The following is a 16,401-nucleotide window of genomic DNA, read 5'->3' on the forward strand; positions in this document are numbered from 1 at the left end:
CTGTCAAAGCAAAGTTCAAAGCATTTTGTGCCAAGGTTCATCTCTTTCAAAAGAGCAGATTGCAAGTCACTACAAATCTATCTTCCAGAATAGCTGTCAGTAAAAGGACTGCAAAGATCACATTCCAGCCAAGATGCTATCAATCTGCTTCCCAAGTCTCAAAATGTGAGGGAAACTCTGCCTCTAATTCTCTCTTCCCATCTTGTAAATAGTTCCTTGAAGCTCTGTGCAAAGACTGCATTGTTTTGACTACCTCGGCCTACTGAAGACTGAGCAAGAGCCCATGATTTGAAACAGCAAAAGCAACTGTCATCAAAACTCCTACTTTTCATGTAAAGAGACACCACCACATGGCCTTCTGCTGAGTGAGTTGAGTCAGGTAAAGGTAAAGAGTGCTGTTGAGTCGGCGTGGACTCCTGACAACCACAGAGCCCTGTGGTTGTCTTTGGTAGAATACCGGAGGGGTTTCCCATTGCCTCCTCCCGCGCAGAATGAGATGAGGCCTTTCAGCATCTTCCTATATTGCTGCTGCCCAATATAGGTGTTTCCCATAGTCTGCAGCAGGGATTCTCAACATTGGGTCCCCAGATGTTATTGGACTTCAGCTCCCATAATCCCCAGCCCCAGTAGCCTTTGGTTGGGGATTATGGGAGTTGAAGTCCCATAACATCTGGGGGCCCAACATGGAGAATTCCTGGGCTGGAGCATAGGAAGCTGCCATATACTGAGTCAGACCTTTGGTCTATCTAGCTCACTATTGTCTACACAGAATGGCAGCGGCTTCTCCAAGGTTGCAGGCAGGAATCTCTCTCAGCCCTATCTTGGAGAAGCCAGGGATGGAACTTGGAACCTTCAGATGCTCTTCCCAGAGTGGCTTGGCTCCATCCCTTGAGGGGAATATCTTACAGTGCTCGCACATGTGGTCTCCCATTCAAATGCAACCAGGGCAGACCCTGCTTAGCTAAGGGGACAGGTCATGCTTGCTACCACCAGACCAGCTGTCCTCTCCTAGACCAACTCTCCTCTCTGGGAAACATACCAGTGGGGATTCGAACCGGCCACCTCTGGCTTGTCAGCCAAGTCATTTCCCCGCTGCGCCATTAGGTGGCTGAGTTGAGTCGGACAAGTGCCTAATTACACAAGTGCCAGGTTCCATCCAAGAGGAGAAGCCAAACATGATGGAGGCTTCAACCTTCCTTCACTCATAGCCTACACTCAGGCCACAAGAGCGAAGAAGGTTCTATCTTGACAAGGTGATTCAGATTGACTTAACCAGAAGGGTCTCAAGACCTTGTTGGAAACAAGCTGCATCAACCACTTGGTCACATCTTGAGATCAAAGATGTACCTACTCAAGGAAAGAGTAGGCACCCAAGAGGGAACCACTACCATGAGGGGTGAGATGGTATTTTAGGAAGAAGACAACCGTAGGGAAAGAGAAAAGTGGGTGGTCAAAACACAGGAATTAAAAATACACAGCTATGAGCTCTCCAATCTTGGAGATGCCACCAGATGGCTCTCAGGGCTTAAGCTCAACTGCTCCCACATGGGAAGCTAGAGAAATCTTACCCATTAGCTGCAAAAGGGGCTCAGTTACCCCCTTCAGCTGGCCAGCAAAGAAGCAGCCGGTCTGGTCGAGGGGAGCCTCCCCCGACGAGCAACAAAGGGGCAGGGCGCAGGCCCCACAACAGAATGTGGCGCCCGCCCCGTCCAGACGCTTCAGGCACTGGAAAGCTCCTTCCAAAGGCTCCATCCCATAGGTCCAGCTGCGACAGGCTTTGGCCTCCGTCCTGGCAGTGCAGAGCCGGCAGCAACAGGACCAGGGTGCACCGCAGGGTCTTTCCCATCGCGCACACTTTGCAGGGAAAGCATCTCGGAGCAACTTTCCCCTTCCAGAAAGGCACCAGCCAACCCTCTTCTAAAGGCACTTAAATCTCTGGAAATAGCCAGGCACATGCTGGAGAGTAACCTGTGCACACAGAGAGGCAGCCTTTATCTCACTCCAAGAAGGTCTCCTTAATGAAGCCAGGGAGCGCAGATCTCCTCCTCCAGCTGGACTGGCCGGATCCCCTCCTTCCTCCCAAGAACCGCTTATCAAGATCTTCGGGAGAGGTCCACCTGGGGCTGCCCTCAGCTCCTCTGGTGGTGACTCAGGGCTGGGTTTCTTCTATAGCTGCCCCGAGGCTCTAGAACTAATAACTCTCTGTTGTAAGAGCTTCCCCTTCCCTAGCAGGTTTTAAAGGAGCGCTCTTCTCCCCAGACCTAGCCTCACCCAACACACTGACCAGGACAATATGCTGGCTCTCTCTGTAGGGTCTCTCTATTGTTGGGCCAACATCCACCGTTCTAAAAGATAATGGGAAACGTAGTTCAAGGAGGCCCAAGGTTGGGAACCTAAACAAAAAGGACGGGCCAGCTCAGAGGATACTTTTACATGCACAATTTAGTCTATCTGCAGTTTTTTATACCCATGTGCAGGAAAAGTTCAGATAATACTTTTCAACACATGATTGCATGTGGGGTTCTTGTGAGCTCATGGAATAGGGATTCAAATGAACCCCACTGCCCATTGAGATCATCAGGAGAGGTCCGTCTGCATTTGCCACCCGCTCATCTGGTGGCCACTCAGGGACGGGCCTTCTCCGAGGCTTTGGAATGCGCTCCCTAGTGAAATAAGAGCCTCCCCATCTCTGACAGCTTTTAAAAGGTCTTTAAAGACACATCTGTTCACCCAGGCTTTTAATTAATATTGTTTTAATGCTGTTTTAATGTTGTTCTTAGAATACGGTTTTGAAATTTTAAATTGTCATGTTTTAAATTTCTTGTTTGTTGTTTTTTAACTAATGTTTTACTTTTGTTTTTATCTTGTTGTAAACCACACAGAGACATAAGTTTTGGGCCATATAAAAATATGTCAAATAAATAAATAAATAATGAGCTACCCAATCATCTCCCTGATGTGTTTATTCAGTCCTACTGCCTCAAACTCAGTTGTTAGGGGGTGGGCAGAAAGAGAGCATTTAGCAGTACAAATGATCATTTAATCCAGTGGTTCTCAACCTGGTTTCCTCCAGATGTTGCTGAACTACAATAGGTTGTATCTAGGGATGCTGGGAGTTTTAATTCAGCAACTTCTGGAGGAACCCAGGAACCCACTGATCTAATCCCATGAAGTTGTACCCACATTTAAAACCCCACATTACATCTAGTAGTTAAATCTTGGGTAAGAGATTGAGGTCATTCACCCAAACAAAAACTGTATTCTCCCCGGGGAGATGTGTGTGCTCACAGTTTTTGCTTGTGTGGAAGCAAGATAGGAGCCTGGGTAGCTTTTCCCTCCTACCTTGCTTCCACACAATCACTTCTACCCAGGTTTGCCTCCTACCTTGCAGCCACACAAGTGAAAATTGTGAGCACACACCACTCCCAAACCCAAGTAGAACACAGTTCTTGGTTGTGTGAATGCCCTCAAAGTATGTTTAAACATAAACAAAGTATGTTCAGATAATCATTTGTATCCATGTAGAGGAATCTAATCACAGGTTGAAAGGATCATCTTAGGGAGGAGAGCTGGTCTTGTGGTAGCAAGCATGACTTGTCCCCATAGCTAAGCAGGGTCTGCCCTGGTTGCATATGAAAGGGAGACTAGAAGTGTGAGCCCTGTAAGACATTCCCCTCAGGGGATGGAGCTGCTCTGGGAAGAGCATCTAGGCTCCAAGTTCCCTCCCTGGCGGCATCTCCAAGATGGGGCTGAGAGAGATTCCTGCCTGCAGCCTCGGAGAAGCCACTGCCAGTCTGTGAAGACAATTCTGAGCTAGCTAGACCAAGGGTCTGACTCAGTCTATGGCAGCTTCCTAGGTTCCTATCTGAACTGGCAGCACTGCATTGGTGACAGGTAATGGCAAACTTGATGTTGGAGGAAAAGCATCCCAGTGGGAGGATGCCCACTCCAAGATGCTTCCTTCTCCCTGGCTGTTTGAGGGAGGCCTTCCCTTTTCGCCACCTGTACCCTGCCTGCATCTGAAATGGTACATCCAACTGGCCTCGACTGGAAGGGCCAGGCCCGCCTGAAGCAGCTGTTTGTTGATGCTCTACCATATTTTTATTTTATTTTTTACATTTATATCCCGCTCTTCCTCCAAGGAGCCCAGAGCGGTGTACGACATACTTAAGTTTCTCTTCACAACAACCTTGTGAAGTAGGCTAGGCTAAGAGAGAAGTGACTGGCCCAGAGTCACCCAGCAAGTATCATAGCTGAATGGGGATTTGAACTCGGGTCTCCCCAGTCCTAGTCTAGCACTCTAACCACTACACAACCCTGGCTCTCATGTGTTAGTCACTGTACCATCCATGTTTTGCCAATAACATTAAAACAAACGTGATTTCTAATGTGTAATCATGTTCACAGACTTTTTCATTCAGTGCATGGCAGCTGTGAAAAAGGCAAATTCCATGCTAGGGATCAAGGAGACTGAAAATAAAAGGAGGGCATTGTAGAACTGGGAAAGGTGCAGAAGAGGGCAACCCAGATGATCAGGGGCCTGGAGCACCTTCCTTATGAGGCAAGACGACAGCATCTGGGGCTCTTTAGTTTGGAAAGAGCCGACTACGGGGAGACATGACAGAGAGATAAAAATTATGCATGGAGTAGGAAGAGTGGACCAAGAGAATTTGTTCTCCCCCTCACTATACTAAAACCAGCAGTCATCCCATGAAACTGAAGGTTGGAAAGTTTAGGACTGACCAAAGGACTTCTTCACACAGTGCATAATTAACTTATGGAATTCTCTGCCACAGGATGTGGTGATGGCCACTAGCTTGGATGGCTTTAGAAAGGGGCTTAGACAAATTCATGGAGGACAGGACTATCAATGGCAACTAGTCTGGTGGCTGTAGGCCATCTCCAGCCTCAGAGGCACAATGCCTCTCAATACCAGTTGCAGGAGAACAGCGGCAGAAAATGGGGCATTTGCCTGTGGGCTTCTTGGAGGCATCTGGTGGGCCACTGTGTGGACTAGATGAGCTTGACCCAGCAGGGCTGTTCTTATGTGTAACAAGAACCACCTACAGTGCACGGCTGGACCTCTTTTAGTTTTCATATGCAATATTACATAGCACTGAGGTCAGTCTAGCTCTCCCAACCCAAGTGGGAGGTTCTGCAGTAGCTCAAATATCTGTGCACCTGTGCCAACTCACCCCGCTTTCTCCATTTGAGGAGAGAGGAGGTTATCTGGCCACGCTGCTGATAGCCCAGTAACCTGCTACTCAAGTTGACTACCTCACCTCGCCTCATGGAAGGATTGCCCTTGGCTAGTATGGACCCAGTCATTCCACCGTGCTTAGAACTGCATCCTTCAAGATGGAGGAAATCAGGAGAACTGTGTGGGCCACAGAAAAGCATCTTGTTGCATCAGAGGGCAAAGCAAAGTCACAGCAAGAGGCCAAGATAAAAAAACCACACACATTTTATTGATTTAGTACATATGCTTATAAAAGTATATATATATATATATATATTGGTCAAGTGACTGTGCTAGAAAGGGCTTCTCACGGCAGAAGCCTTTGGACTCCGGAGGTACATGCTGCTGCTTGCCTGTTTTACCTCTTCAGGGTTAACACACACAAGGGGTCGTGATCATACACAAGTTTCAAGTTTTTAAAAAAAGCCTTGGGCAACTAGAGACAGACATTCTTCTAAGACCAGAAGGCAGACATTGCATCTCAGCCAGAAGACTTTTCATCCCAACCAGAGCACCAAAAGGGAGCAACTTCCAAGAATGTGCCCCCTGTGCTTAGCAAATCCAGAGCTTCCAGAAATGCACCCCACCACATGACCATCTGGGGAGCAGGGAGGAGGAGGGAGATGTGGCCCCAGGCAGACCACTGTAGGCCAGGCTGACCCACCCAGATCTCCCTGCCTCAAAACAAAGATTGTTCAAACTTACCACCTGCAAGGGTGCAGCCAAACTGCAGGCGATTACACAGCCCCAACAATATAAAATCCATTCAGTGCTCAAGAGCCCAACCCTCGGATCTTGGAGGATTGTCCAGTCTTGCCCCAGTGAAGGAGCCCACCAGACCAATGAGATCAGACTTGGAGATCTAGCCAGGAGTTTTGCTCTTGTAGATGTATTTGCAAGTAGCACCCCTGATGAAAAGGCTGGCTGGATACCCCACTGACCAGATGAAGCACTAAAGGAAAGGATCAAAGCTGGGCTGGCCAGCTGGAGGAGATGAAACAGTTCTAACCCGAAGAGCTCCTGGAGGCAAGTTGGTTTGCTTAGGGGCTGCAGGATCTGTATGCTGGACAACAGGTGCACTGGCAGAACGGAGAAGAGAGGGACCCCGAGGGTCCTGAGCACCTGAGGATGTTCGGTCCACACCGGATTCACGGCCGGAAGGAGGGTCAGAAGGCAAAGGAGGGGTGCCCTGATGGACCTCAGCTCCTGCAGATGCCTGGCTCACACACGCACCATAGCTATGGGGAGCATCAGTGGCAGGGCGCCTAAAGGGGGAGTGGAAGTCCTCAAACAGGTCCTCGGACTGGGCCAGACGCCGCCGTGCTGCTCTGACTGCTCTGCCTGAGTGCCACACATCAATGAGCCTGGGGCAAATTTGGCAGAAGTACAAGCAGACAAAGCAAGAAACAAGACCGAGGACCAAAACCACGATGTCGGTGGTGGTCATTTCCTCGGCAACTGCCCCGGTCCCTGGAAAGAGAAGAAAGGAAGCGTCGTTATCAATTGCCACAGCCCCTGCCCCCCCCCCCCGCACGCAAGGCCCTCCCTTCTCCCGTATGCAAGGCAAGCCTTCCTTGGCCGCCCTAGTTGTACCTTTGCTCCAGCCCAGCAGCCACCCTAGCCGACCTTCTCCATTTCCTTCCCTTTCAGAAAATTTCACGGGCAGGGGACACCCCCACCCAGCTTCCAGCCCATATATTGTTCAATCCACAGTCACTGCAGCTTTCTGGCTATTCATTCCCTTCCAGGCCACACAAGTTAACAGAACCAGTGTTCCCTTTAACAGGGATTCCCAGACGTTGTGGACTACAACTCCCAGAATCCCCAAGCAAAAGCCATTGCAGCTGGGGATTCTGGGAGTTGTAGTCCACAACGTCTGGGAATCCCTGTTAGAGGGAACAGTGAACAGAACGCTGGACACGGGCACTGGATCAAGGTTTGCAGCCAAGGCCGAAGCAGGAGGTCTCTCCCCACCCCCCCCGCCATTTGCAAGCTCCCAGTTTGATGCTCAAGAACTAGAATTCAGTGTAGAGGCAGAGGTCAGGGCTACAGGACGGGCCAGCTGCATCCGCCAAGTCGTTCTCCAGGATGGAGAAAAGAAACCCAGCAGAGCACTTCTCTTCCTTGAGAACCCACCTCTCTCTCTCTCTCTCCCCCCCCCAGCGATTGTAAAGCCACCAGTCTTCGCTCTACAGGAAGGGAAGGTCATCTAGTATTGGCCAAAAGGTAAGGTAAAGTGTGCCGACTCCTGGCGCCCACAGAGCCCTGTGGTTTTCTTTTGTCGAATACAGGAGGGTTTCCCCATTGTCTCATCCCGCTCAGTGTGAGACGATGCCTTTCAGCATCCTTCCTCCTATCTCGCTGCTGCCCAGCGGGATTCGAACCTGCAACCTTCTGCTTGTTAGTCAACCATTTCTCTGCTGCGCCATTAGATGGTTTGGCTAGGAGGCTCCTCTACCCATTTAGAGCCCCTTCTCAAGTTTGTTCCTCTCTCTCGGCATTAACTGGAGACAGCTAAGAGGTCTCTCTCTAATAATACCCCGCGCTGCTGCGCTCGCCGCTACCCGCCCGCGGGGCTGGAGCAATCTCTCACCTTCGGGTTTCCCCCGAGGCTGCTTTCTCGCTCGTGGCCGGCCGTCAGAGAGACACTGGCGCTGGTCGAGGCGCTCCTTTTCCGACGAGCAGCAATAGGGCAGTTCGCAGGTCCCGCAGCAGAACTGGGCGCCCTTTCCGTCCCGCGTTTTCGGACACCAGAAATCATTTTCCGTCGACTCGGTCCCGTACACCCAGCCACGACACACTTCGCCCGCTTTCTTCGCGGAGCAAACGCCGAGGAGCAGTAACAGCGCAGACCACCGAATGATCCCCATCTGCCTACTTACGGCAAAACAACTCCTTCTGGGTGATTTTCCAAAACGGTGCCAGCCAGCCCTCCTGGAAACGCGATCTCTGAAAACCCTCAAGAGCCCCGCCTTAGTCAAACCTTGCCCGCAACCAGCCTTTATATCCCGGCAGGGAGATCTCCTTAATGAGGGCAGGGAACGCAGCTCACCTCCAGCTGCGTTGGTCCCGATCCCCGCCCTGCTCTCAAGGAGGACCCCGCCGGCCTACGCCTACTCTTCTCCTCTGCTCCGAAGGGGATTAGAATGGTTCCGAAGCGACAGCTCCGGCCCCTGATTAGTGGGCCTCAAGCAGCCGGGATGCTGTGTTTACTCGGAAGTAAACATCTCTTACAACTTCCAAAACGGCAGTCAAGACGCCCAGGCTTTTAATTAGATACTGCTTTAATTGTGTTTTAATAGTTTTAACTTTTTAATTTTAATTGTTGAAATGTTTTAATCTTTTATTGGCTATTTTTATTGTTTTGTAAACCGCCCAGAGAACTTGCGTTTTGGGAGGTATAGAAATGTACTAAATACAATAAAATATGGGACACTAAGTTCAATGAGGCCGACTCTTCAGTAACACAGCCCGGTTCTTTTGCATCCTTCCTTGGAAATGGCTCTCACTTGGTTCAAACAGGACTTACTCCAGAGTAAGTGCTATTGCTATAACCCCCTTGGGAGTAACTCCCCAAGGATAAATCAACTTTACTTCCAAGAAAGCGGCAGTGGGCTCAGGCTGCGAGTCTTACACTTACTCAAGAGTAAGCCTCACTGAAATTACAGGTGAAACTCAAAAAATTAGAATATCGTGCAAAAGTTCATTAATTTCAGTAATGCAAATTAAAAGGTGAAACTGATATATGAGATAGACGCATTACATGCAATGCGAGATAAGTCAAGCCTTAATTTGTTATAATTGTGATGATCATGGCATACAGCTCATGAGAACCCCAAATCCACAATCCCAGAAAATTAGAATATTGTGAAAAGGTTCAACAGTCTAGGCTCCAGGTGTCCCACTCCAATCAGCTAATCAATCCATAACACCTGCAAAGGGTTCCTGAGCCTTTAAATGGTCTCTCAGTCTGGTTCATTAGGAATCACAATCATGGGAAAGACTGCTGACTTGACAGTTGTACAGAAAACCATCATTGACACCCTCCATAAGGAGGGAAAGCCTCAAAAGGTAATTGCAAAAGAAGTTGGATGTTCCCAAAGTGCTGTATCAAAGCACATCAATAGAAAGTTATGTGGAAGGGAAAAGTGTGGAAGAAAAAGGTGCACAAGCAGCAGGGATGACCGCAGCCTGGAGAGGATTGTCAGGAAAAGGCCATTCAAAAGCGTTGGAGACTTTCACAAGGAGTGGACTGAGGCTGGAGTTAGTGCATCAAGAGCCACCACACACAGACGGATCCTGGACATGGGCTTCAAGTGTCATATTCCTCTTGTCCAGCCGCTCCTGAACAACAAACAACGTCAGAAGCGTCTTACCTGGGCTCAAGAAAAAAAGAACTGGTCTGTTGCTCAGTGGTCCAAAGTCCTCTTTTCTGATGAGAGCAACTTTTGCATCTCATTTGGAAACCAAGGACCCAGAGTCTGGAGGAAGAATGGAGAGGCACACAATGCAAGATGCTTGAAGTCCAATGTGAAGTTTCCACAGTCTGTGTTGATTTGGGGAGCCATGTCATCTGCTGGTGTTGGTCCACTGTGCTTCATTAAGTCCAGGGTCAACGCAGCCGTCTATCAGGAGATTTTGGAGCACTTCATGCTTCCTTCCGCAGACGAGCTGTATGGGGATGCTGACTTCATTTTCCAGCAGGACTTGGCACCTGCCCACACTGCCAAAAGTACCAAAACCTGGTGCAATGACCATGGGATTACTGTGCTTGATTGGCCAGCAAACTCGCCTGACCTGAACCCCATAGAGAATCTATGGGGCATTGCCAAGAGAAGAATGAGAGACATGAGACCAAACAATGCAGAATTGCTGAAGGCCGCTAATGAAGCATCCTGGTCTTCCATAACACCTCATCAGTGCCACAGGCTGATAGCATCCATGCCACGCCTCATTGAGGCAGTAATCGCTGCAAAAGGGGCCCAAACCAAGTACTGAATACATATGCATGCTTATACTTTTCAGAGGTCCGATATTGTTCTATTTACAATCCTTGTTTTATTGGTTTCATGTAATATTCTAATTTTCTGGGATTGTGGATTTGGGGTTCTCATGAGCTGTACGCCATGATCATCACAATTATAACAAATTAAAGCTTGACTTATCTCGCTTTGCATGTAATGCGTCTATCTCATATATCAGTTTCACCTTTTAATTTGCATTACTGAAATTAATGAACTTTTGCACGATATTCTAATTTTTTGAGTTTCACCTGTATTGGGCGCTGCTTCTAAATATACATAGGATCGCCTCCTACTGAACTCGGGAAAGAAGACACAGAACTCAGAGGGAACTACTTCTGAGTAAGCAAGCCAAGTATCACGCTGCCCGGCTGTACCCGATGCAGCTGCGTTGCCCAAACCTACGGATGTTTACTCAGAAGTAAGCCCATTGGAGGACCTTTCTTCCCAGTAAATAGAGCCAGAACCGGTCTGGCAGAGATCACACCAATCAGGGACAAGGAGGTCTATTGTCCGATTAAAGGACAGTCTTCACCAATTCCTCCGAGGTTGGAAGGGTGTGTGAGGAAAATGGCTGAAGCGGTGAAAGGACAGGTGGGAATCGTGGCCAAGCCCAGCTGCATTTCTTGACCTTGATAGAGAGGGTTTATTAGCTAACCCAGCAAAGAGACATCTCTTAAAGTGGTGGTTCTCTTATATTTAGCAGGGGGAGAGCAACTGGCCCTCTCCAGCCCCAGCACAGCATCCCTCCAGTGGCTGTTGCTGGTGTCTAGCTTACGTTCCTTTTCAAGATTGTGAGCCCTTTGGGGACAGGGGGCCACCTTATCTATGCATTATTTGTCATCCCCCCCCCCATGTAAACTGCTTTGAGAACTTTGGTTGAAGAGCGGTATATAAGTATTTGCAGTAGTAGGATATAAATATGGTTTGGGGGAAGAGAGTCTGTGTTGAAAGCAGTGCTTAGTTACACAAGGATAACTATTACTAGTGGGTGGGGTGGGATGTGGGGGAGAAGGTGCTTAAATGCAGCCTGGGGAAGTTTGAGGAGGAGTATTCCAACTTATCCCCCACAAGCTGGGGTTCATGTGCCCACAGCAGCTTCTGCTGGGTGCCCTCTTGAGTCACACTAACATCCATGGTCCACTCAATCTCAAAATGAAAACTGTTCAGCAATGTGTTGGAAGTTAAGGACTTTGCGCTGTCTCCTCTCAGACAGTGGAGGACAGACTAGTGAGTCAGAGGCTAGAGGGTCAAGACAGTGGTCATCCCTTCTCCACTGCTCTGACACTATCCCTTTGAAATGTAGATTGGTACTCTCAGGGATTAACTTCCTTCCTCTCTCTCTCTCCCCTACCTGCCCTTCTACCTTGCAACATGGCAAGCCTCTCTCCCTGCACCATATGTGCAGAGAAGATGCAGAATCCATCTGCATCCAGCTAGAGAGACAGATTAGCGATCCTCACTCCTCACTTTCCTATCTAGAATGGAGTTCCTTAATAAATGCCTTATATATTGATTTGAAACTATGAACTGGCTCCAAGTTACTTTACTCTGAGCATACGCACATGCCTAAGCAAATTCCACTGTGTTGTGCCTCTGTGCACTCCGCTATTATGAAAAAGGGATTCTCTCACCACAGAGAATTTCCAACAGGTTATGGGCCCAGCACTGGGCCTCTTTTAGCTGCTGCAGACAATAAACACCATTCAGACGATCCTCTCTCTTTTGCCTCCAAGAAGCCACCTAATGGCAGAGCAGGAAATGACTTGACTAGCAAGCCATAGGTTGCCGGTTCGAAGCCCCGCTGCTATGTTCCCCAGACTACAGTCAACACCTATTGGGGGCAGCAGCGATATAGGAAGATGCTGAATGGCATATTCTCATACTGCACAGGAGAAAGCAATGGGAAACCCCTCCTGTATTCTACCAAAGACAACCACAGGGCTCTGTGGGCGCCAGGAGTCGACACTGACTTGATGGCACACTTTACCCTTAGTTTGAGTCAGACTCCCCTCCCTACAAACACCAGGGCAAGCACAAACCCAGCCCCTCCAGGGAATTGCATCTTGCAAGATGGTGACAGGCAGTAGTGTGGGGCAGCCAGAATTTACAGGGGTGCAGGAAACTATCTCAATGCATCAGATCACATTGCAGCCTTTCTAGCTGAACTAAGTTGCTGCATATAGGTCTGAAATAAGAAACTCGTGCCTGCCTCAGTGCCTTCACACTAAACACAAATGAAATCAAGCCTTCTGCTACATTAGAATCCAGCCATTCCCCACCAGAATCTCCTTTTGAAGTAAGAAGCCAACAGTGGAAAGTCCTGGGAGACTGAAACCTTCTCCCACTTCTGAAGTGGGAGAAGTGTTGCTGGTGTTCAAGGTATGCCCATTTAACCGATGGCAGAGGGCTGGGCTTAGCCAACCTTGGGCTCATCACTGTTGGACTAGTAGTGCAACTCCCATCCAGAGATCTGTGCAGGGCAGCCAAAACCTTTGGCCACAGGAAACCCGCCTCCTTGGAACAGCTGCTAAAATAAAGCTACTCCAGGAGGTCAAAACAAGCATTTTATTGATTTACTATCTACTTACGAAGCATACATTTGACAAGTGGTTGTCCTCTCATGGTGGAAGCATTTGGACCCAGGAGGTACAGATTGCTGCTTGCCTGTTCTTGCTATCCAGGCCTTCTCCCTCTTTCAGCATTTGGAAATTGAGCAACACAAGAAATCCCATAGCCTTCCCAGCTCAGAGTGAAAGAAAACCCTTCAAGTGTCCTTAGGATGGTGAAGAATGTTACCCATGCATGGACACACTTTGCGTTTAAGCAGATGATCTGCAATTAGGGATGTGCATGAATCATTTTTTAAATTCAATTTGTACCCGAATCGAATCAGCCCGATTTGTGTTGGATCTGAATCTGGCCAGCTAGCACAGAGGCTATTTGTTTTATCCACCAATCTCCCCAAACAGGTAGATCTGGGTACAAATCATTTTGTACCCAAATTGATTTGCACCTTCCTATCTGCAATGCTGTACTGGGACAAATGTATAGGACTGTCAGGTCAAACAGTTTCCTACCCTCCTCCAGCACAGCTCCCCAGTCCTTAAGACAGCGGACCGTCGGTGGTGGGGACACAGATTTTGCCCTTCAGGTGGGGTCCCTCAAATTACCCTATTAAACGGGAGCGGGGTGGGGGGGGAGGAGAGCAGCATTCTGAACATGTGCCCTAATCTTGAGGAGACACCAGTCTCTTGTTTAGGGAAAAAAAGGCGAAGGACAGCTTGGACAAAATAACTAAGTTTATTTAAAAACACCTAGTTCATGCACACTCTTAAAATCATCTGTATAGGGTCAGTTGATTCCTTTGATTCTAAAACGTGTGTGTGTGTATGTGTGTAAAAGCAAGGAGTTTTACTCTGGCAGAGTTACTTGACAAACCACCTCCACTGGAGAGGGTGGTTAGACTAACCGTTAGAGGCGAGTTTCCAAGAGAGGGATGAAGATGGGCTCCACAGAAGGAGGCGAAAGGGTTCTAAGCACCTCTGCAGAGGAGTTTGTTTCCTCTGGCTCCAGGGCTCCAGCATCTGCCTGCTGGAATGGCCCCAGAGGTGTTTCAGCAGATGCAGAGGGCAAATGGGAGATGCTTCGAGGGTATCGAGCACCAGAGGATGCTCTGCTCACACAGGTCTCATAGCTGCAAAAAGAGTCATTGTCTGAGGATGAATGAGCAGCACTCTGAGGGTCCTGAGCACCACAGGATGCTCTGCTCACATAGAATCCACAGGGAGGGGGAGAATGAGAGGTGCCTTCCTGGTCCTCAGCACCTCTGCTCACAGAGGTACCATGGCCGGAGGAAGGGTCAGCGTTCTCTGATGAGTTCTGCTTCCCTGCCTCTCTGGGTGAGCCCCACTTAAGTAGGAGCCAGTAACAGAAGCGGGGGAGATAGACTCGGGTTACCACAGCCACCATCAAGATGCACATACCAATAATAATCAACGTCATCGTCATCTCTGGAAAGACAAAAGATCATAGTTAGCAATTGTGACGGACAGCTGGAGAGCGTGCCCCCGCCCAGAGGTGCACCAAGATGATTTGGGCCCCCAGATCTCCCGGATCTCCCCAAAGGGAGCACAATGGCACAAATCCATTCACATTCGGAAGAGCAACAATAGGCGAGGGAGCAGGTCCCACAACAGAACTTGGTGTCCTCTCAGTCAAGGTGCTTCATGCACCAGAGAGCTTCTCCCAACCGTTCCAGGCAACACATCCAGGCCAGACATGACACACTTCGCCCTCAGATGGCATGCCCTCACCTCTTGCACCTGAGCTCCCCAGAGCTATCTGGTGGGACACTATGTGAACCAGGATGCTGCACTAGATCGGATTTGGGCCTGATCCAGCAGGGCTGCTCTTCTGTTCTTATGATGTCAGTATGAATGAACAGAAAAGAGCTTTGGGTGTTCTAGGTATAAGAATGAGACAACGATCAACTCTCCAGTTCCTTGAGGCTGTCATGTTAGGAACAGAGGAAGCTGCCTTCTACCGACTGAGTCAGACTCTTGGTCCATCTAGCTCAGTCTTGTCTACCCAGACTGGTAGCAGATTCTCTCAGGTTGCAGGCAGGAGTCTCTCTCTCAGCCCTATCCTGGAGATGCTGCCAGGGAGGGAACTTGGGACCTTCCGCACGCAAGCGGGCGATGCTCTTCCGGGAGTGGCCCCATCCCCCAAAGGGGAATAGCTGACAGCGCTGCTATGTAGCCCCCCATTCGAATGCAAACCCCTGCTAACTGGGCAAAGAGGCTCCTTTTACCGTGGTGGTTCTCTTTATTCAGCAGGGGGAGAGTAACTGGCCCTCTCCACCCCCAGCACAGGACCTCCAGTGACTGACGCTGGTGTCTATCTTGTGTTTCTTTTTAAATTGTGAGCCCTTTGGGGACAGGGAACCATCTTATTTATTTATTATTTCTCTGTGTAAACCACCCTGAGCCATTTTTGGAAGGGCGGTATAGAAATTGAAACAACCACCACCACCACCACCCAGGGCAGACCCTGCTTAGCAAAGGGGACAAGGCGTGCATGCTACCAGCTCTCTCCACACAATATCTCCTCCAGTCCTCCGGAGAGCTAGAACACGACTCTTACCCAGGGAAAAGCTACTTTCGGCTTGTTTCCGGGCCTCGGAAGCGCACTGGGCCTGGTCGAGCCTGTACTCCTCGGAGGAGCAGCAGTAGGCCAAGTCACAGGTCCCGCAACAGAACGGGGCGTCTTTCCCGCCGGGTTCCTTCTGACACTGGAAAGGGTCCTCCGACGGCTCCCTGTCGTATCTCCAGCCCAGACACACTTCTCCCTCAGGCCTCCCAGAGCAGCCGCCGCCGCCGAGAGCCTCCAGCAGCAGCAGCAGCAGGGCGCAGAACGAAGCCCACCCCATCGCGAGGAAAGCCCGACGGGGCGGCCTTTGCTCTGCCGAAACTAACAGTCCTCTTCCAAGCCGCGAAATCTCCGTCGATATCCAAGCACACGGCAAAGGGGACGCTCTCCGGCAGCCAGCCTTTCTATCTGTCAGCCTGGAAGGCCTATGAGGCCAGGGAACGCAGCGCTTCTGCAACTGGAGCGGCCCCGATCCCCGCCCGTCTACCAAGAAGGACCACGCCCGCGTTTCTCACCCGCTTCTAAAGGATTGGGACAAAACGCTTCCCGGTAGACCTCGCGCGTGCCCTGAGGCCGGTCTTCGTTTCTCTGGGGCGCAACATTCTAGGAGACTGACTCTTGAGTAACTCAGCCCGAGCCTTCGCGTGTTTCCTAGGAAGTGGCTCCCATTGAACAAGGAGGCTCTCAGTTACTTCCCTGTCAGCCTAGCTGATTAATCGACAGTAGTAGGGTCGTTTTGATCCATTCCTCCACAGCATCTGAGATGTTCAAGCCAAAAGGGCCAAAACATGACCAGTACCAGCTGACACTCAACTTCTTTGATCTTTCTTTCTTTATTTAACATTTTTACACCGCCCAAAACTCACGTCTCTGGGCGGTTTGCAACAAGATTTTTAAAAAACCTTTTGCTTGGAAATGTTTAAGACAAGCCTTTGCAGATCCCATCAGGAAAACAGCTACTCTTAGGATTGCTAGACCCGGGGCTCCCAA

The 16,401-nt window shown here is 49.6% G+C and overlaps 1 protein-coding gene across 1 annotated transcript; it reads right to left on the reverse strand.

The window, feature by feature from the left end:
• Positions 1-5,446: 5,446 nt before the first annotated feature.
• Positions 5,447-8,232, reverse strand: LOC128335315 (protein shisa-8-like). Its single transcript, XM_053273341.1, has 2 exons — positions 7,833-8,232; positions 5,447-6,709 (listed from the first exon to the last, which is right to left on the reverse strand). Exons 1-2 carry the CDS (start codon positions 8,107-8,109, stop codon positions 6,192-6,194), a joined length of 795 nt encoding a protein of 264 aa, XP_053129316.1. The 5' UTR covers positions 8,110-8,232; the 3' UTR covers positions 5,447-6,191.
• Positions 8,233-16,401: the final 8,169 nt, after the last annotated feature.

This window comes from Hemicordylus capensis, chromosome 11 (genome assembly GCF_027244095.1).
Source record: "Hemicordylus capensis ecotype Gifberg chromosome 11, rHemCap1.1.pri, whole genome shotgun sequence".
NCBI classification, from domain to species: Eukaryota; Metazoa; Chordata; class Lepidosauria; order Squamata; family Cordylidae; genus Hemicordylus; species Hemicordylus capensis.

Coding starts and splice junctions, on each gene's coding strand:
- LOC128335315 (XM_053273341.1), bottom strand. CDS start 8,109: ATGGGGATCATTCGGTGGTCTGCGCTGTTACTGCTCCTCGGCGTTTGC. Junction 6,710..7,832: donor GCCTCGGGGGAAACCCGAAG/GTGAGAGATTGC, acceptor TTCTCTTTCCAG/GGACCGGGGCAGTTGCCGAG.